Source organism: Torulaspora delbrueckii, chromosome 5 (assembly GCF_000243375.1).
Source record: "Torulaspora delbrueckii CBS 1146 chromosome 5, complete genome".
Classification (NCBI taxonomy): Eukaryota; Fungi; Ascomycota; class Saccharomycetes; order Saccharomycetales; family Saccharomycetaceae; genus Torulaspora; species Torulaspora delbrueckii.
This window is the reverse complement of record NC_016505.1, coordinates 838,613-857,497: the sequence shown is the minus strand read 5'-3', so window position 1 is coordinate 857,497 and position 18,885 is coordinate 838,613. Positions and strand designations below refer to the sequence as shown.

Genomic DNA, 18,885 nt, shown 5'->3' with positions numbered 1-18,885 from the left:
GTGACCTGTTAACATCATTTCTTAAGCTTCAAGGTATGTGATATCGGCCACTCAGCCAGCCAAGCTAACCGGACGCGAACACGGTGGGAGTGATGTATCACTGGCAGTCAAATAGTGGTCGAGTAGCAGTGGTATTACAATTAGTTAGTTGAATGGTGAGGCTGACCTCCACGTGTGAAATTACACGTGGAGGTGGCAGATCTTGAAGAGGTGTTAAGTCTACCATGTGTAGGTGCTGCTGAGGTCAATATAATGGTTGATTGAGACGCATGTAGTATTAAAGTAGTTCCGGCAGCAGCTGATGCGGTTTCCCCCACTTAGAGCAGAAGAAATGATAGACCCACCACTTGCCATCAAATGGTCACTGATACATTTAAGCATGATGTTCTTCGCTGCGATGAAGTCCCAGTCGAACACGGACGAACAGTTCATACAAGTATATATTTTTGCGACCGCTCTGCCTTCGTCGTCAAGCGATCGTGGAAGGAGCAGTGAATGAGAGTGCCATGTTGGACCTTGATTTTCTGGAAAACCTTGTCATAAGACAGATGAGAGGCTGATTTCTTGGGCATATGCGAATTTCTCTCATTCAGCCTGTGTAGGGCCGTTCGATCGTTCGGCCTCTTCTTGTGCTTCCTGGGCTGGCAAGTTTTGAATGCAATTGCCGTCATCGGCCCTTAATCTTATCGATGCGTACAACCGCATCCTTGCCGATGTCGATCACAGTCTGACTAGAGTCGTAACCTGTCATGAGAGTCTCACACCAGGATCGATGAAGATGAATTTTTTGGCGGGGGTCTTTTTAGCTATTTCACCACCAGCCATCGGAACAATCAGGTATTATTTGTTGTTCCAGTGCTTTTTCAGTACTAGAAGCGTTTGAATTGGTGTCTTTTTTGTTTTAAACCTAAACTTAAAAGGCACCCCCCAGTCTTCTTATACTTCGCCATATTATTACTGGGAATTTTCACCAAGTCCCGGAGTTTTTTATCCTTCCAATCATAATTATACTCGGAAAGTCATTGTTCCTCTGGCTCTAAAACACTTGTCTTCTTATTCAAAAGTCTCTCACGTAGAAAATTAACATCCTGTCATTTTGTGCATCTTCAGCACTGTGTTGTGTATATAACGCTGGCACTCCAACCACTTTTTGAGATTTCTTTCTGGGAGTCATTCAGGTAGATCCTAATTTTGCGACCCTGAACTAGCTCCTCTTTGATACCACTGCTAAGTTCGGTGAGTCGTTGATAATTGGTGTCTGAAAATGTTTCACCATGGAATACCACAACTCAGATGTGATCTTCAGACTAAGTATTCTAGCCGCCATCGGGATTTAAGTATTCAGGTTTCATTGCTGAGAAAGGTCAGCAGCATCCTCATTCCAATACGGTTTGACTGCTTTGCTCATTGATATTTTTCTCTTCTTAGTCAGTAGGGTTGGCCGTTATTGATTCTTGTTTGTTTGAGTATACGATGAGTATGGTGAATCCATGGATTGGGCAAGCTCATAAGAAATGGTCCTCTTTTCATTACTTTCGAGATGCAAAACCCAATTTCGACAGCTACCTCATCTGAACATACCCAGTAGCGAACGACGAATGTGGGTTTCTATACACTCTTCACAATAAGTGTTTCATGTTGTTTCAATGCCCTAGAAAGTTTATATGAAAGAGTAAGTTCAATATTGTGGTTCATGTGAACCACTTTCCACTACTTGTCATCTGGAAGATGCACAACTCGACATCTTTTTAGCATCCCAGGTCAATTGTCAATGTGTTTCAGCTTGCAACAGATACTAGAGATAAAAAGGGATATGAAGTACTGGGCAATTTCTCACTAATTTAGTTTCCTCATGTATAATAGACCTATTCATCCACCAAATGGTAATGCGCGCGCGGTGAAATTTCAAGATGAGTAGCCTAGCTTGAAATACTACTAACAAATTAAATGAAATTGATGATTCATGGGAAGGAATGAGCCGGTATTTGAACCGTTCTGGAGCGACAAATGGTTCTAAGCTCAGCTTAGAAAAAAATGGTTCGTTGAGGCTTCATGATAACGCAGCGTACCCTGTATCAGCTGTTACAAAAAGTATTACTTTAGTTCCAGAAGCTATCAGTAAGGAGGTGCGATCTGTGAGGCCCAAATACAATTTGCAGTCATGTGGCAACACTTTTGTGACTGGAATTAAGCTGCAAAAGTTCCCACCGCGCTCACAAGTGACTACGGCAGCTGGTCAAATAAAGGGTTCCAGTCGTGTGGCACAACGGTACCAAAATGTATACAAGATTTACTCCCGTGAATCGTACGTTTATCATTGTGATTTCTTCAGACTCATGTATTTCCCACCGGATCATTTCCTATCGTTGTTCAGAAAGAGTAAACCTGCTATTAATGTGAGAACCGTTGGACGAGTGTTCTTAAATGGAAATATGGGTGCATCGGATAGCGAGATGTCGATCTTTACAAGGAATAGTCAGAAAAACGGGTTCGTAAAGACAGAAAATACATATTCACCATGGAATCGGCTGTTTGAGAATAATCCATCGAATATTCCAAAAAATTACGCCTTCTTGCGAAGGCAATTACGACTGGCAGTAAGAAAGACTTTTATTCGTGAATGGTGTAGACTTAAAGGTCATGAAGCAACTTCACAGTCGAACAGTAATCACTGTCTCGATGTTTTAGGCCGCACAAGACCTGGAATTGCCAAGGATGGCCTCTACATGTATCAAGTTTTAATATTCCCAGATCATTCAACCATGAAAGAGTTCGACGCTTGCGTTAAAGAAAGCGTACGGGTAGTGTCGAACCTAGAATGGGACAAGTTTCTCAAACCGTATTCGTCCAAGGTCAAAGGCAAGACCTGGGTCCAGCTGGCTAACGAAAGAGTAAAACCAGCTTCCTTGAACAGACTCCTGCATGATAGTGAAATACCTTTTGCAGTTGTTAAACAGTAGCGCATTCTATTCATTACGCTACATAAATGACCATTACGTATTAAGCTTCCTCTATCCACTAATAAGTGCCTGGGGCTTCACATCTGCCTCTTGCCCTTAGCTTCTTTTGCAATTCTTTCTTCCTCAGCAGCCAGAAGCTCTTCCCGCTCTTTCTTGGCTTTCAACTTCTCCTGTTTCTTCTGCTCCTCAGTTATCTTCTTCGAGTTCGCCTTACGAGATCCTTCTTCCCATTTGGCAGCTTCTTGAGCCTCTAGTTTCTCCATTTCAGCTCTTTGCTTTGCAGATGCCTGCTGACGCTTTCTTGCCTGTCCTTCGGCCTTCTTGGCTGCTGATTCAGAGTATCTCTTTCCCATATCTTTTTAACCTCTCAAATAGCTATTTGAATAGTCGTATTAAAGCTTTCTAGGAGGTTTGAAAGTGGAAAGGAAGGTTCATCTTTTGTTCACCTTGCTCCCTCGTTTTGTCTGACAAAAATCGCATTTAAGTCGGCTTGAAGACTTCGAGAATTGAATAAGATCACAAAAATCTTTAGTTTCAAGCCGTTATCCCTTTCATTGAGCTTTTAGTCGCTTTCGTGAGTGATTTTGAGCTATCGGTGAATTTCTGGGTTCATGTTTTACTGTTGTGAGACGCAATGGGTTTGATCAGACATAGGAAGAGACGTAGCTCGAAAGCGAGGCTGGATTTGAAAGTAAAGGTTGTGCAGACTCGAAATGTGGATTTATTCAGAGATTTCAAGTGCAACCCCACTTGTTTGGTTACTGTATGCTCTTCGTCTAGCGGAAGGACTACAAAGTTGAGAAGTGGGAGAACAAGATGGAATGAAACTTTGAAATTGAAGTTACCGACTAGTCCACAGTCAGAATGGGTACGAATTGTCATCTATGATGCCCTGCCGACAAGTCCTGCGCTTTCCGAGACCGATTCTGAGGTAAGTTGCTGTGATGAAATAAGTAGCAATTCGGGCGCTAGTGGTAGCACTAGTGGTCCTCCAAGAAACGAATATCAGGCTAATGCAACTCATCATTCTCGGCGTAATAGTACGCAGAATAGCTACCTTTACGTCGGGGAAATTAAGTTGTCATTATTGGAATTGTTCAAGAAGAAGGATACAGTATCAAGTTATCGTTTCTCGTTGGATCCAGCTTGGTACAATATTTATGATAGAAGGTTACAAAGGCAGTCAAAGGAAAAATCTGACTCACTATATGTGGTTGGGGAACTCCAGCTTGCGTTTAAGCTAAGCACAAACTCCAAACACTCAACTTTGATGCAAGTTTACAACCAGTGGAGAAATAGTCTAAAGGCTACTTTAAACCATAGAAGAGCGATAAGAAAAGCAAATTCCTCCAATTCATCTTTGCCTAAATCGGTGTCAACCTCAACAAAGGCCGATAATACCGATAACAGCAGTGATGTATTTAACTCCAAGGAAGATGATGATGATCAAGAATCTCGTTTGGATTATTTTGATAGCGGATTGGACGGTCAAGATGAATTCACCAGCGAGAACAATCTTTTGTCAGATGATATCTCCCTGGGAAGTGACCCGATGAGCTTGGAGGTTGAAGATGAAGATTTGGTCGATAAGGATCTGGCACCTATGTTGCCAGTCCTTGACGAATACGAGGTCGTGGGGCCTGAGATGATCTCGAATTTCTCTCGTATGTCTCTAACGGACGGTTATCAAGAAGAAATTGACGAAGAAGATGAGGATGATGAGGATGAGCATGAAGACGATGACGAAGCAACGGCAATTGCAGAACCTCACCTCGAAAATATTTACGACGACCTTCATTCTCCTGAGTTCGACGACAAGCTCGATGACGAAGATGACATTGACGAGGCCGAGGAGGACAAGACAGATAACTTTACTGTGAGAAATACTGGCAATCGTTTAAGAAGGCTGAGAAGAACGCGTCGCAACCAGAAGATCTTGTCAAATCACATATCGCCGACAAACAATTATAAATTGTCTAAGAAGCAACATGCAGCTGGAGTTGTTTTTATGGAGTTGAAAAATATAAAAGATCTACCAATGCTCAAGAATAAGTTATCAAGAAGGAAATATGATATGGATCCTTTTATCATTGCAACCTTCGGTAGAAGAGTCTTCAAAACGTCGTGGAAGAAACAAACGTTGAATCCTGTTTACGACGAGTGTGCGGCATTCGAGGTATTTCCTGAAGAGACTAATTTTGAGTTTCATTTCAAGGTTCTGGACAAGGATTCCTTTTCGGCAAATGATAAGATCGCTGATTGTAACCTTTCATGGACTGAGATGGTCTCAAAGCAAACACCTGAAGGTGAATGGGCCATGTACAATTTGCCACTGCTTTTAACAGTGGAACCTCGAGATTCAGTAGTCCCAGTTCTATCACTGAGGATCAAGTATGTGCCTTACTCCGTGCTAAAGAATTTCTTCTGGCAGAATGCTTTGGCAATGCAAACTTCTCGAAACGATTTCAATCTCGTCGACCTTACTCTGTATTTGGATATGCTTGGTCATTTCACTGTTGAAGAGGTTTGCGGTTTCTTCACTCATTTCAATAGACAACCTTGGAGGTGTGATTACCTCAATAAGGATCAATTGATAGAGTATTTGCAAACATGGAAGAAGTCTTCACATTTTAAAAACGTTTGGAAGTGTCCGAGCTGTTCTCGTTCTTGTAAACCAACACGTAATACGATGAACTCGAAACTGGTACTGGAAAACGATTTGATCACCCACTTCGCCGTTTGCTCTTATGGAGGGAGTTGTAAGATTTTAAAACCATCCTACGTTTCCACCGACTTTGCATCGAAGAGATGGTTATCAAAAGTGTTGATTAAAATGACATACGGGAAATATGCCTTGGGATCCAATAATGCCAACATCCTAGTACAAGACAGAGACTCTGGTATTATCCTGGAAGAAAAAATCAGCGCTCATGTCAAGCTTGGTATGAGAATCATTTACAATGGTAAAGGAAAAGAATCTAAGAAATTCAGATCATTGCTCAAGACATTGTCCGTGAGGCAAGGTAAAAAATTTGATGATCCTTCTTCTGTCAGACAAATTTTACCCTTCATCAAGTTTCATTCTCTTAACATGGAGGAGTATGAAGATGTTCCCTATAAGACATTCAACGATTTTTTCTATAGAAGAATAAAACCAGGATTACGCAAACCAGAAGGTGATAGTAAGATCTTCGTATCGCCTGCTGACTCTAGATGCACTGTTTTCTCAAGCATTCATCAAGCAAAGGACATATGGATCAAAGGTAGCCGATTTACTTTAGCTCGACTAACAAAAAATTACAAATCGGAAATTTTTAATGACCGTTCATGTAATATCCTGATTTTTAGATTGGCACCACAGGACTACCATAGATTCCATTGCCCTTGTGATGCCGTGATTGGTAAACCAATGTTCGTCGATGGTCAGTACTATACGGTAAACCCTATGGCTATTCGAAGTTCGCTGGACGTTTTTGGTGAAAACGTCCGCATGATCATCCCGTTAGAGTCGCCTGACTTTGGAACTCTGCTCATGATCCCCATCGGAGCCATGATGGTAGGATCGATTATTCTGGATCGGAAAGAAGGTGATTTTGTAAAGCGTGGTGAAGAACTAGGCTATTTCAAATTCGGTGGTTCCACAGTCGTTCTAGTCGTGCCCTCCAAAGCACTTACCCTAGACGCAGATCTATCCAAGAATTCTGCCGACGGCATTGAGACCCTAGTGAAAGTCGGAATGAGCGTTGGTCATTCACCTCGAGTATCAGAGCACAAGAGAGAGAAGATCAGAATTTTGAACTTTGCGGAGAGGGAACGGATCAAGAGAACCATAAGCATTAGCCAAGAAAATGCCAATTCATTGAATAATTCAACATGGGAGTATCATGCACTGAAGAACATGCTTACTTCCGAATACGGAGAAGAAGGTGTCGAATCATTGGCACGCGGTGATACTCCTCCTAGTGATATGCTAACCCGTTATTCCTCCTCTACATCTTCTACATCGGCGGAAACGCCTTGATCAATTTTTGCATAAAAGCTAGCATTCATTCATCGTCATTTATAAAAGTTAGTTAATTTTTCATTCCTAATATTTCAGTTATTCTTCATAGCCTTACGCGTTATTTGAAAAGTCATCGCCAATTTTCGAGCCTAAAAAATACAGTTAAAGACTTGATTCTAGAGGTTTTGTCAACCAATTGACCATGGATGCCCTGCTAGAGAAATTCAAGTATGTTGAATTAGCCTGTTAGCCACTTTTAAAGCAAATACTAACGCAATTGCGATCATGTTTAGTGCTGAACGACCAGATGATGCTGAAGCTACCAAAAGAGTGACTCTTCGAGAGAATCTTGATCAAGATAATGCCTTTGAGCTAACAGCAAAGGATAGGAGCTATGATAAACAATATTTTCTGATGTATAAACGCCGTTTGGAAATTCTGAAAGAACGTACCCTGAAAGAATGTCAAAGGCGATGGGATGACCACTTCACGTTGAATGGTAAGCATGTTGAGATGAGGAAGAAAGTACTGGATATCCAGGGAAATGAACCAGTTTGGGTGATTGGTAGCGTGTATTGCGAAATGAAATATAAACCGAATATTCTCGAAGAAGTGATAAATGATGTCTATGGTGCTCCAGATCTTACCAAGAGTTATACTGATCCTGAAGGTAGTGATGAAATCATGCTGGAAGATGAAAGTGGTCGTGTTTTACTTGTGGGTGAGAATATTAGGGCGACGCCATTTGTTACTGGCGCAGTTATTGGTGTGCTAGGTATGGAGGCAGACGCAGGAACTTTCCAGGTACTTGATATCTGCTACCCAGCAGCATTACCACAGAAGTCATTGAGGTTAAGCGTACCGAATGGTAGTAAGAAAAAGAAGATTGCGTTTGTATCGGGACTTGGTATCAACACAACGTCTCCAGGCAACCTGTTAAAGCTACAATTGTTACAGGAATATTTAATGGGTCGTTTGGGCCCGGTTGATGAAGCCTCTCAGATTGGTAAACTTATAATTTGCGGCGATTCACTATCCTTCACGTTTGATGAGGGATCGAGCGGCGAACTGGTCAATTGCTTGGAAACTTTCGGTGATTTTCTCAGTAACGTCCTCCAGTCAATTCCAGTGGCTTTGATGCCTGGAGCCAGCGATCCCACTAATAAATCTCTACCACAAGAACCTTTCCATAAAGCGTTATTCCAAAAATCGCTGAAAGACCATTTCGAAGAGATCAATCGCAACATCCTCGATTTAGTCACTAACCCTTACAGATTTCATATTGAGGGACTGGAGATCTTAGCTTTAGCAGGTCAAAGTATTAACGATCTCTGCAAATACGTCATCCCCGCACAAGGTAGTTCACAAGATCAGGATACGCTAGAACATAGACTGGATTTGATGGAATGTACGATGAAGTGGCAAAATATCATACCCACTGCACCTGACACTTTATGGTCATATCCTTACTCAGATGCTAGTCCATTCGTGTTGGATGAATGGCCTCACGTTTACGTGGTAGGAAACCAGCCTTCCTACGGCTCCAGAGACCTCGAAATGCATGGAAAGAAAGTCAGACTAATATCAGTCCCCAAATATAGCTTAAGTGGTAATGTGGTATTGTTTGATCCGGCTACTTTCGAGACCGAGATTATCAATATCGAAGTATGAACTTTATACACTTTACAAATATACTATTCACAGGCTAAAAAATAAAATCTAGCTTTCTCTCTGGACTTTTCTCTGCAGCGGCAACTCTCTACCTTTATCATTTGCGTGATGTCCGTAGAAATCATCTGCGCCGACTTTGGCGTATGCTAGTGTTCTTCTTTCTGGTGAGACGTCGATACGATTCAGCAGTCTAGTGGCAAGTGTAGGGATTATTGGCTGACATAGGATAGAAAGGATCCTTGAAGCCTCCATACATAAATAGATGACGGCATCCTGTTGAGTGCCACTCTTCGCCCAAGGTTTGGCTTCTTGCATGAAAGTATTAGATTGGTCAATTATTGACCAAACGTTTCTCAATGCCAACCTCGTTTGAAAAGTGCTTATCTGATCGTTCATACTGCTTGGAACCGCAGCAAGCTCATTGAGAAGCTGCTCTGCCGCTTTCTTAAGAGCAGGTTCATCTTCAAAAGCCGATATAAGAGAGTCGTTGGACGCAAATATGCTAACTGCTCTGTGCAGATTAAACTTGGCACCACAGCATCTGTTCACCAAATTCCCCCATTTCGATACCAGCAATTCCCTGGTGTTATGCAATTTATTTTCCTGGAAATCACCGTCGTCCTCGAGCTGTGAATTCTCTAGCAGAAACCATCTCATCGCATCAGCACCGTAATAATCTATCATCAGTAGAGGGTCAACTACATTCCCAAGACTCTTTGACATCTTGACCCCTTTGGACAGCCAATGGCTATGAACGACCACATTTCTTGGCAGGGGCAAATCAGCGGCCATCAAGAATGCTGGCCAATAAATTGTATGGAATCGGATAATATCTTTACCTATCACATGGGTCGTGTTCTGCCACCATTGTCTCGAAGAGACTTTTGGATGATTTCCTAGATATTTTAGATTGGTTTGTGGAGTTTCACCAGTCACCAGAGAATCTATGCCTCCTATAGAGGTGACATAATTGCAGAGCGCGTCAAACCACACATAGATTCTCTGAGATGGATCTCCAGGAACCTCTATCCCCCATTTCAAACGGGAAGAAGGTCTCGAAACCGACAGATCCTGCAAGTTCGATTCGCCTTCCAGCTCTCTCAAAACCTGGTCTCTCTTGGTAGCTGGGTAGATGAAGGACGGATTATCCCGAATGTACTTAATCAATCTTTCCTTAAATGCTGACAACTTGAAAAAATAGTTATTCTCTGCATGATAAACCACTTCATTATTTGACTCTGTGTTGATATATTTATTATTATCCGTGGGGCTTTTAACAACTTTAGATTCTGGATAAAAAGTCTCGTCAGACACAGAATACCATCCCTTATGTTCACCTTGATAGATAAATCCACGCTCGTAACACAATCTCCACAATTTGGCCACATTAGCTACATGATCTGGGTCTGTAGTCCTTATAAATCGAGTAAATTTCACATTGGATACCCGATCCAACTCGATAAAGTCATTGTATAGTTTATCAACAAACTCCCTGGGACTCGCAAACCCATTTTTTTCACTTGCAATTTGAATCTTTAACCCATGCTCATCGGTCCCCGTGGTGAATAACGACTCTTTTCCCTCTAGTACTTGCCATCGGTGGAACACATCGCACAGTAAACTCGAGTAAAGGTGACCCAAATGCGGCTTCGCATTGGGATAAAAGATAGGCGTAGTAACGTGGGATACCTTCGAGAGCCATCGACGGCTCCAAACCCTCGAGATCATCTCCCTAGAACTGTTTTTTTAGTTAGAACTACTACGCACACACAGTTCTTTTACCACGCGAAGGCCTTAAGCTTACGTTCATTCTTAGAAGAAACCACCTTGAAAAGGCTACATTCATTCCAGAAACGGCATAAAGTGCCAAGCACTTGGAATCACTAGATTAACCCACACAAGACAAAGGCTACGCAATTAGTCGGCTGCATTTTTCAAACGCAATTGAATAACTCCGCTGGTGACAGATTTTAAAGCAACTTCTTGTCTTCTTCAAGGAAATTGCTGGCTGGTGAAGCTAATATTAGTGAGAATGCCTCGAGATAGTTACCAAGAACTTACAGAACGTGCCCCACGTGAAGGCACACATGGGTCCTATTGAATCTTTTTTTCACCTGGTTGTTGAAGAATTACTGTCACTTAGAAAAAAAAAAAGTGACAGTAATTACAGAGATAGTAATTATTAATTTATTATCTTTAATGCCAAGGGATGCAAGGGTGAGATATGTCTAAGCGCTTCTCCGGGGGGTAGCTAGGTGTTTCAGTTGCTTGCACGTAATTCCTCCAGAAATTTGCAAAAGCTCAAGATCTATAGATCTTGGCAACGTGCAAGAATAATAATGTTAAATCACTAAGTTGCTGAGAGAGTGGACCATCACTGTAAGAGACTGATGAGAAGTGAAAAAGATTTGTGCGATGAGGTGAAAAATTCTGGGATACTTAAGCGGCTTATATCTTGATATTCAAAGGGATCTGTTTTATTTGTGCTTTACTCGGTAAGAATAAACATCATAGTCAGGATGTCATCCATTATAGACAGGAAACCTATCCAGTATGATGCTGAAGTAAGAAGACAGCGTGTTAATGATCCAAAAAAGAAGCAAATGATCCATATCATTGCGATTGTTGCTTCTGGTTTCGCTTTGATCTCCGATGGTTATCAAAATAATGCGATGTCTATGTTGAACAAATTGTTTCCTCAGCTGTATGGGTCTGCAGAGTACAGTTCTGAAATCTCTACTAGAGTTTCGAATGCATCGTTGGTTGGTACTATTATCGGTCAAGTAGGTATGGGCATTGGTTGTGACTATATGGGAAGAAAATGGTCCATCCTCACGGGTACTGTCTTGTTGGTAGTTGGTAGTTTGTTATGCGCAGCTTCTCATGGTAACACCGTCTCTGGTATGTTCTGGATGCTTACTGTGATGAGAGGTATGGTTGGTGTAGGTGTTGGTAGTGAATACCCATCTGCATCTGTGAGTGCTAACGAAGCTTCAAATGAGTACAGTGAAAAGCGTAGAGGTGGTTTGATGGTCCTGGTGACTAACTTACCTCTATCCTTGGGTGGTCCATTTGCTTCTATCGTTTTCTTGATCGTTTACTCTATCTGCGGCAAGCACCATTTGGAAGCTATCTGGAGAACCATGTTTGCCCTAGGTTGTTTCTGGCCATTGTCAATCTTCTATTTCCGTTGGAAGATGGCCACTAACGAACTCTACAAGAAGGGCAGGTTTCAGTCCAAGATCCCATTGTGGTTGATTATTAAATTCAACTGGAAACCTATCTTGGGAACTTGCGGTGCTTGGTTTATGTTTGATTTCGTTACTTTCCCTAATGGTATTTTCAGTGGTACCATTATCGCATCTGTCATCGGTGGTACCAAGGATTTGAAAAAGATTTGTGAATGGAATTTGTTGCTGGGCATCATCGCCATTCCAGGTGTCTTCGTTGGTGCTTGGTTATGTGACCGAATTGGTCGTAAATACACTTTGATCTTTGGGTTCACTGGTTACATTATCTTTGGTTTGATCATCGGTTGTGCATACGAACAATTATCGAATATTACTCCATTGTTCATCGTCTTTTATGGTCTGATGAATTCTATGGGTAATGCTGGTCCTGGTGATATGATGGGTGTGACTTCCAGTGAATCATTTCCAACCGCTGTTAGAGGAACTTTGTACGGTTTAAGTGCTGCTATTGGTAAAGTCGGCGCTGTCGCTGGTACTCAATCTTTCCAACCTATAAGAGATAAAATTGGTCCTCGTTACACATTTATCATTGCAGCTGTTTGTGGTCTTGTCGGTATTTTATTTGCATGGCTCTTTATCCCACATAGCCGTGAAAATGACTTGATGGAACTCGATATTAAGTTCTACAACTACTTGATTGAGAATGGCTGGCAAGGTAAAATGGGTTTCGATGAAGATCAACAAAGTAGCACTGTCATGTATGTTGAAGAAGACAGTGACGATTCTCAATCAAAGAGAAACCCAGAGAACGACAAGAAAGATGGATTTGTCACTACGGTTGACCCCCGTCGTTTGAAATTTGTATATAGTTCTTTAATTATAGAGCTTTAATTTAACTGTTTTGATTAAACGAAGATCGCCATAAGGGCAAAGACACTGTAATAAATCATGAGTGGATATGCGATAAGCGCTCTTGCCCCATGCAATTGCAGCAACGAGTCTAGGAATGCAGAAGATGAGAGAGTACTCCAAGCCACAAATAAAGCGCCCAGGAAGTACCCTATTTTGGTCTCCAGAGAAATAAACACTCCAATTAGTGATAGAAAGCATAGGGGTAGGAAACAATAACCGAGAATGGATGCAGTATTGAAGAAACGTAGCTTAGCTGGTGATGATGACTCGTTATTTCCCATAAATTTAGACAGCTCATGTAGCGAGACTGTTCCGAACAGGGCCACTCCGTAGATGTAACCAAAATGAACTTTACCAGCGAGTAGAAGGAAAAGACCGAATAGTAAGAAGAAAATCAATGGACCAGCCAAGTCGGAGTCATGAAGAATCTCCTCTGAGAGGGCGCTCTTACTATTTACAGGATTGAACGCGATCTTTGTCTTGGTAATAATATGATCGAAATTGATTCCTATCTCTTCCAAAAGAGGAGGTTCATGTGGGTACCCTTTCGTCGATAGAGCATTGATTATTCCAGTGGGTAGAGGATCGGGTGAGACTCCCATAGTGTCATTCCCAGCTCCTGTGTGGGTCGTATTGTTTTGGAACGACATAGAACCCTGAGGGAATGAGAATTGGCTCGAAGGTTGGTAAAAGCCTCCATTGAAGGAACCTTGATTGTTATAAAACGACATCTCAGCTATTCAATGTGCTGATATAACCTATTCCCGTGTTTTCCTTTCAATCAATGATCCAGTGAAGAGATGTTTTGGGAACTTTTTCACTTTTCGAAAAGGGCTTGTATCAACCAAGAAATTGTAGTCCCTGGCACAAAGAAGTTAAATTTAAAGTAAGTAGATGGTCGAGGTCAATGCTGAGAGTGTCACCAAGCAAAACTAGTTATGTTGTTGTATGAACATTCTCCGCTTGAGATGCAAAAAATAAACGACAACTGCAGGACTCGAACCTGCGCGGGCAGAGCCCAAAAGATTTCTAATCTTTCGCCTTAACCACTCGGCCAAGTTGCCTGTTAATTTAGATGTTTGTCTTAATTATGCTTAAATTATATCAATTGTTTGGTTAAGTATCAATCTAACCTAATATTGAGGTACTAGTTGCTGACTGACTAGTCAAGCATTGATGCATGAATGGCCTTCATAATTCAGGTTGGGGTCATAGATACGAAGGCATATATGAGGGCATATCAAGTGGTCTATTGAATTCAGTCAAGTCTAGCTATGAAGGATAGAGATTAGATCGACGGATTGGCTACTAATTAATGAATGCAATCCGTACTTTTCCACTTGGTAAGTCCTCTTCGCACATGTATCTTGTCATAGGATTTTTGCAGCTATCGGGATGTTAGAGCACCATTTAGATAATATTCTTAGAGCATGGTGTATTGATCAACAGTGATCGACCAGATGCATTAGCCAACATCTCTTGACATTCTTATATATAGCACAAACGCTTTTATAATTATTTCTGTCACCGCCGTGTCATACTGGCTCTATGCTAGTCCTGCTCTGTGATATATCACACACTATCTACTTTCCTGAGATCTCTCCGAGTTCTGGCAATACTCTCGGCCTAAGTTCCCAGCTCTCACTATGGGTACTAACATATAGTATCCTTGGCTCAATCTTTTTTATCAAAATCATCGCTCAAAGAGTCCAACAATTGCTTGAGTCCTCTGTTATATTTGTCCGCATATTCTTTGCCTTAGCAGATAGAGAGTAGTGTACTGAAGATGAAGTGGTCTATAATGTGTACCGGGGTGTTAAGTATAGTAACAATGCCTTTAGGATTCTAATTACTCTGCGTGCTCTAATGATGTTGAGTCGAATGGTCATTTGCAATTGATGAAGTGACAGCGTTGATTGATCACGGTCTTATACATGATATTCACTCCCTCGAGGCGCTACAATGAAATTATCCAGCGTAAGGAAAGATGAAGAAATTACAGAATAATTTATATAAATATACGTGGAATATTCTTCAGGTATTCATTCAATTGGGTGTTCGCTGTATAAAAGCATTCGCCAGCTCATTAGTTAGCTGTTCAGCTTAGTTCATCCGCTGACATATGAATGTAGATCTGAGCTGAGAAAGGTATATCAACCACAATTTACTTTTGGAGGTCGGCAACATGTTCCCCAGATCACACTAATTCGTGTTAACGTCAATTTCTTTGAGTTTTAGATGTTCGTCACGTTCAGTCTAGCATCAGGGAAAAGTTTAAAACTAATTATACGTTCTTAAAGATTGTCTAATCATAATGCCTAACAATCAGGCCTTCCTGGTCAATACAACGAACAATCATCAAAAATACTTATTAATTGAGCTAACAGTGTAGTTAGACTCCGTCGGGATTGTCACTCATGGCAACCGTGCTTCGTGCGCTTGAATTACAGGTAGGAACAGCTACAGAAATGAAAAAAGATTTAATATTATGTTAGAATCTCAATGAAATTGATCTTGCGTAGTTCGTATATATTTTTATCTTAGCATCAGTGAGTGTATGAGCAAAAAATTTTGAACCACTCGTTGTGCTCTTGACGAATCACGCACTACAGTCACAGCTTAGTCTGTCCAGCAATCGGTTTTCTTATATTTAATTAAATCGTAACAACATATTCTTCAGTTTAACTCATTGCTCTTAACCAGAAAATAAAAAATAAGATCGAAAGGGCTAGAAATATCTCTCTGAAATTTACCGACACAATCTCAACCTCTAAGGCTAATAGCGGGTTATAATATATTGAACAGTATAATATAATCTGAGCATATTGAGTCACGTGACTTTCTCTCTATATGGTGAAGAAATTGCAAGCTCTGGAAGAAGTTATTCATCAGATGAGCTTTAAAACAGCATATCTAGGGTCTTCAGCAGTCGCTAGCTCCTCAAACCACTAATCAAAACGTTGCAAGATGGGTGTTGTTGACAAAATTCGTGCTATCGAAGAAGAGATGGCACGTACGCAAAAGAATAAAGCTACAGAGTACCATCTGGGTCTATTGAAAGGTAAACTGGCACGTTATAGACAACAATTGCTAGCTGATGAAGCAGGTTCTAGTAGCGGTGGCGGTACTGGATTTGAAGTGGCCAAGTCTGGGGATGCAAGAGCCGTTCTGATCGGTTATCCATCTGTTGGTAAGTCATCTTTACTGGGTAAGATCACAACGACAAAATCAGAAATCGCACACTATGCGTTCACTACACTTACTTCTGTGCCTGGTGTGTTGAAATACCAGGGGGCAGAGATTCAAATCGTGGATTTGCCAGGTATTATCTATGGCGCTTCACAAGGTAAAGGTCGTGGTAGACAAGTTGTTTCAACAGCCAGAACTGCTGATCTAATCATTATGATTTTGGACGCAACGAAGAGTGAACACCAGAGAGAATCGTTGGAAAAAGAACTGGAAGCAGTTGGGATCAGATTGAACAAGGAAAAGCCTAATATCTATTACAAGAAGAAAGAAACCGGTGGTATTAAGATCACATTCACTTCCCCAGCGAGGAGCAATCTAACCGAGGATGCCATCAAGTTGCTCTTGAAAGATTACAAGGTTCACAACGCCGAAGTGCTCGTGCGGGATGAACGATGTACCATGGATGATTTCATAGACGTGTTGAACGAACAACACTGCAACTATATCAAATGTCTCTACGTTTACAATAAGATCGACGCTGTGTCGCTGGAGGAAGTTGACCGATTGGCCCGGGAACCAAACACTGTGGTGATGTCATGTGAGATGGATCTTGGTCTCGATGATGTGGTGGAAGAGATTTGGTATCAACTGAACCTAAATCGTGTCTTTACGAAAAAGCGTGGTATCAAACCTGATTTCAGTGATCCTTTGGTTGTGAGAAGTAACTCTACGATTGGTGATCTGTGTCATAGTATCCATCGTGATTTCAAGGACAAATTCAAGTACGCATTAGTGTGGGGTTCATCTGCCAAACATTCTCCGCAGAAGTGCGGATTAAACCATAAGATAGACGATGAAGATGTAGTTTCACTATTTACAAAGTAATCAAGCCTTGTGTAACGAATCGATGTATATAGGTAGAGGCATACATAGAGAGCGCTACAGTGTACGCTCATACCATATTGTAGTATTGAAAATGGATGAGGTCTTCATGTGACTTTTTGTAAACCATCAGACTCAAGTAGTTTGCCATTATGTTCAACAAATAAATGGTTGTTTGGCCGAGCGGTCTAAGGCGCCTGATTCAAGAATCCTCAGTTCGATTCTTGTGTGTAGCAACACTACGCACCACGGAATTCTCAGGTATCGTAAGATGCAAGAGTTCGAATCTCTTAGCAACCATTAATTTTTTGCTTTAACTTTGTTTACGCGTCTCGTTTTTTTTTGGGTGTTGTTTACGCGTTTGGCGTCTGTCGTTTACGCGTTGCCGTTCACTATGACTGATGCGTAAAGAATTTAATCCTTTTTTTTATCATTTCTTTGTCAGAACAGCACGAAATCGGGCGATAACAGTTAGCCCACTTTCGGTTTTCTTTCACAGCCCTGAAAGACAACGCTTCTTTACTAATATCGATTCGTATCATATCGTACAGAAGTTGATCGTATGATTGTCAGGTCGCATGCTTGCATGCTTATACTTTGTAACTTTTGTATATATACATGTGCATCATCTCTAGTAAACTCTCCAGGTCCCTTCTTTTCTCCCTTCTCGCCTTTATCTCTTTTAAAAGAATCCCTTTTTCACTATTCTTTTAACAATTTTTTTTCATTGATTCTATTTATTTGAATAATTCACCACTTAATCACACAACAGATTACTCACAATGGTCAAGGAAACACCTTCGAAAGTGGCTGCTTCTGCTTTGTCCGATCTAGAATTGAAGGATGCCAGGAATTTGGGTTCTTCCCTGGAGACAGTTTCTGAATCTAAGGCGGATGATGATTCTTTGCAATTGAGACTCTCGAACGCTGCTAAAGAGCACAGTAACTTTTTGAAATCACACCAGGTTCACCGTCATAAATTGAAAGAAATGGAGAAGGATGAACCTCTACTAGTGGAGAACAAACGTAGATTTGTTCTATTCCCAATCAAATACCATGAGATTTGGCAAGCGTATAAGAGAGCAGAGGCTTCGTTCTGGACGGCCGAAGAGATTGATCTATCGAAGGATATTCATGATTGGAATAACCGTATGAATGAGAACGAAAGATTTTTCATCTCCCGTGTCTTGGCCTTCTTTGCTGCCTCTGATGGTATAGTAAATGAGAATTTAGTTGAGAATTTCAGTGCAGAAGTGCAAATTCCAGAAGCTAAATGTTTCTATGGTTTCCAAATCATGATGGAAAACATTCACTCAGAGACCTATTCCCTGTTAATTGATACTTATATCAAGGATCCAAAGGAAAGCGATTTCTTATTCAATGCGATTGAAAACATTCCTCAGATTAAAGAGAAGGCCGAATGGGCTATCAGATGGATTCAGGACAGTGAATCTATCTTCGCAGAGAGATTGGTTGCTTTCGCTGCCATTGAAGGTTATTTCTTTTCAGGTTCCTTTGCTGCTATCTTCTGGTTGAAGAAGAAAGGTCTAATGCCAGGTCTAACGTTTTCTAACGAATTGATCTGCAGAGATGAAGGTTTACATACCGATTTTGCATGTCTACTATTTGCTCATTTGAAGAATAAGCCAGATCCTTCCATTATCGAAAAGATTATTACTGAAGCCGTCGAGATCGAAAAGAGGTACTTCATCGATGCTCTACCCGTTTCTTTATTGGGTATGAACGCCGACCTGATGAACCAGTACGTTGAGTTCGTCGCTGATAGACTACTGGTCGCTTTCGGGAACAAGAAATTTTTCAACGTGACTAACCCATTTGATTTCATGGAGAACATCTCGCTGGCTGGTAAGACCAATTTTTTCGAAAAGAGAGTCTCTGACTACCAGAAGGCTGGTGTCATGGCTAAGTCTTCCAAGGAAGAATCCGAAACAGGGGCCTTCACATTTGATGAAGATTTTTAGGAACGTTTATATATAATTAATTAAGAATAATGTCAGTTTACAACATCGGATAATTTACTTTCACTTACACCGTCAGTCCTTCTTCATGAACTTAA

General features: G+C 41.2%; 9 protein-coding genes and 2 non-coding genes across 11 annotated transcripts; 7 read left to right on the top strand and 4 right to left on the bottom strand.

Moving 5' to 3' along the window:
* Positions 1–1,973: 1,973 nt before the first annotated feature.
* On the top strand, positions 1,974–2,960 carry PET130 (Pet130p; the record flags this gene model as incomplete). The annotated part of the gene is made up of 1 exon (XM_003681863.1): positions 1,974–2,960. The coding sequence occupies one exon, from the start codon at positions 1,974–1,976 to the stop codon at positions 2,958–2,960; it is 987 nt and encodes a 328-aa protein (XP_003681911.1).
* Positions 2,961–3,037: 77 nt separating this feature from the next.
* LSO2 (Lso2p) lies at positions 3,038–3,313 on the bottom strand (the record flags this gene model as incomplete). Its single annotated transcript, XM_003681862.1, has 1 exon — positions 3,038–3,313. One exon carries the CDS (start codon positions 3,311–3,313, stop codon positions 3,038–3,040), a length of 276 nt encoding a protein of 91 aa, XP_003681910.1.
* A 281-nt stretch (positions 3,314–3,594) lies between these two features.
* Positions 3,595–6,981, top strand: PSD2 (phosphatidylserine decarboxylase 2; the record flags this gene model as incomplete). Its single annotated transcript, XM_003681861.1, has 1 exon — positions 3,595–6,981. The coding sequence occupies one exon, from the start codon at positions 3,595–3,597 to the stop codon at positions 6,979–6,981; it is 3,387 nt and encodes a 1,128-aa protein (XP_003681909.1).
* Positions 6,982–7,248: 267 nt separating this feature from the next.
* POL31 (DNA-directed DNA polymerase delta subunit POL31) lies at positions 7,249–8,634 on the top strand (the record flags this gene model as incomplete). The annotated part of the gene is made up of 1 exon (XM_003681860.1): positions 7,249–8,634. One exon carries the CDS (start codon positions 7,249–7,251, stop codon positions 8,632–8,634), a length of 1,386 nt encoding a protein of 461 aa, XP_003681908.1.
* A 48-nt stretch (positions 8,635–8,682) lies between these two features.
* On the bottom strand, positions 8,683–10,362 carry MSM1 (methionine--tRNA ligase MSM1; the record flags this gene model as incomplete). The annotated part of the gene is made up of 1 exon (XM_003681859.1): positions 8,683–10,362. One exon carries the CDS (start codon positions 10,360–10,362, stop codon positions 8,683–8,685), a length of 1,680 nt encoding a protein of 559 aa, XP_003681907.1.
* Positions 10,363–11,153: 791 nt separating this feature from the next.
* On the top strand, positions 11,154–12,716 carry GIT1 (Git1p; the record flags this gene model as incomplete). The annotated part of the gene is made up of 1 exon (XM_003681858.1): positions 11,154–12,716. The coding sequence occupies one exon, from the start codon at positions 11,154–11,156 to the stop codon at positions 12,714–12,716; it is 1,563 nt and encodes a 520-aa protein (XP_003681906.1).
* A 14-nt stretch (positions 12,717–12,730) lies between these two features.
* YIP1 (transporter YIP1) lies at positions 12,731–13,468 on the bottom strand (the record flags this gene model as incomplete). Its single annotated transcript, XM_003681857.1, has 1 exon — positions 12,731–13,468. One exon carries the CDS (start codon positions 13,466–13,468, stop codon positions 12,731–12,733), a length of 738 nt encoding a protein of 245 aa, XP_003681905.1.
* A 251-nt stretch (positions 13,469–13,719) lies between these two features.
* On the bottom strand, positions 13,720–13,801 carry TDEL0Etrna13S. The gene has a single exon. It is a non-coding gene; the product is annotated as a tRNA-Ser (tRNA).
* A 1,903-nt stretch (positions 13,802–15,704) lies between these two features.
* Positions 15,705–16,811, top strand: RBG2 (Rbg2p; the record flags this gene model as incomplete). Its single annotated transcript, XM_003681856.1, has 1 exon — positions 15,705–16,811. One exon carries the CDS (start codon positions 15,705–15,707, stop codon positions 16,809–16,811), a length of 1,107 nt encoding a protein of 368 aa, XP_003681904.1.
* Positions 16,812–16,977: 166 nt separating this feature from the next.
* TDEL0Etrna12L lies at positions 16,978–17,108 on the top strand. Its single transcript has 2 exons — positions 16,978–17,016; positions 17,064–17,108. It is a non-coding gene; the product is annotated as a tRNA-Leu (tRNA).
* A 482-nt stretch (positions 17,109–17,590) lies between these two features.
* RNR4 (ribonucleotide-diphosphate reductase subunit RNR4) lies at positions 17,591–18,790 on the top strand (the record flags this gene model as incomplete). Its single annotated transcript, XM_003681855.1, has 1 exon — positions 17,591–18,790. One exon carries the CDS (start codon positions 17,591–17,593, stop codon positions 18,788–18,790), a length of 1,200 nt encoding a protein of 399 aa, XP_003681903.1.
* Positions 18,791–18,885: the final 95 nt, after the last annotated feature.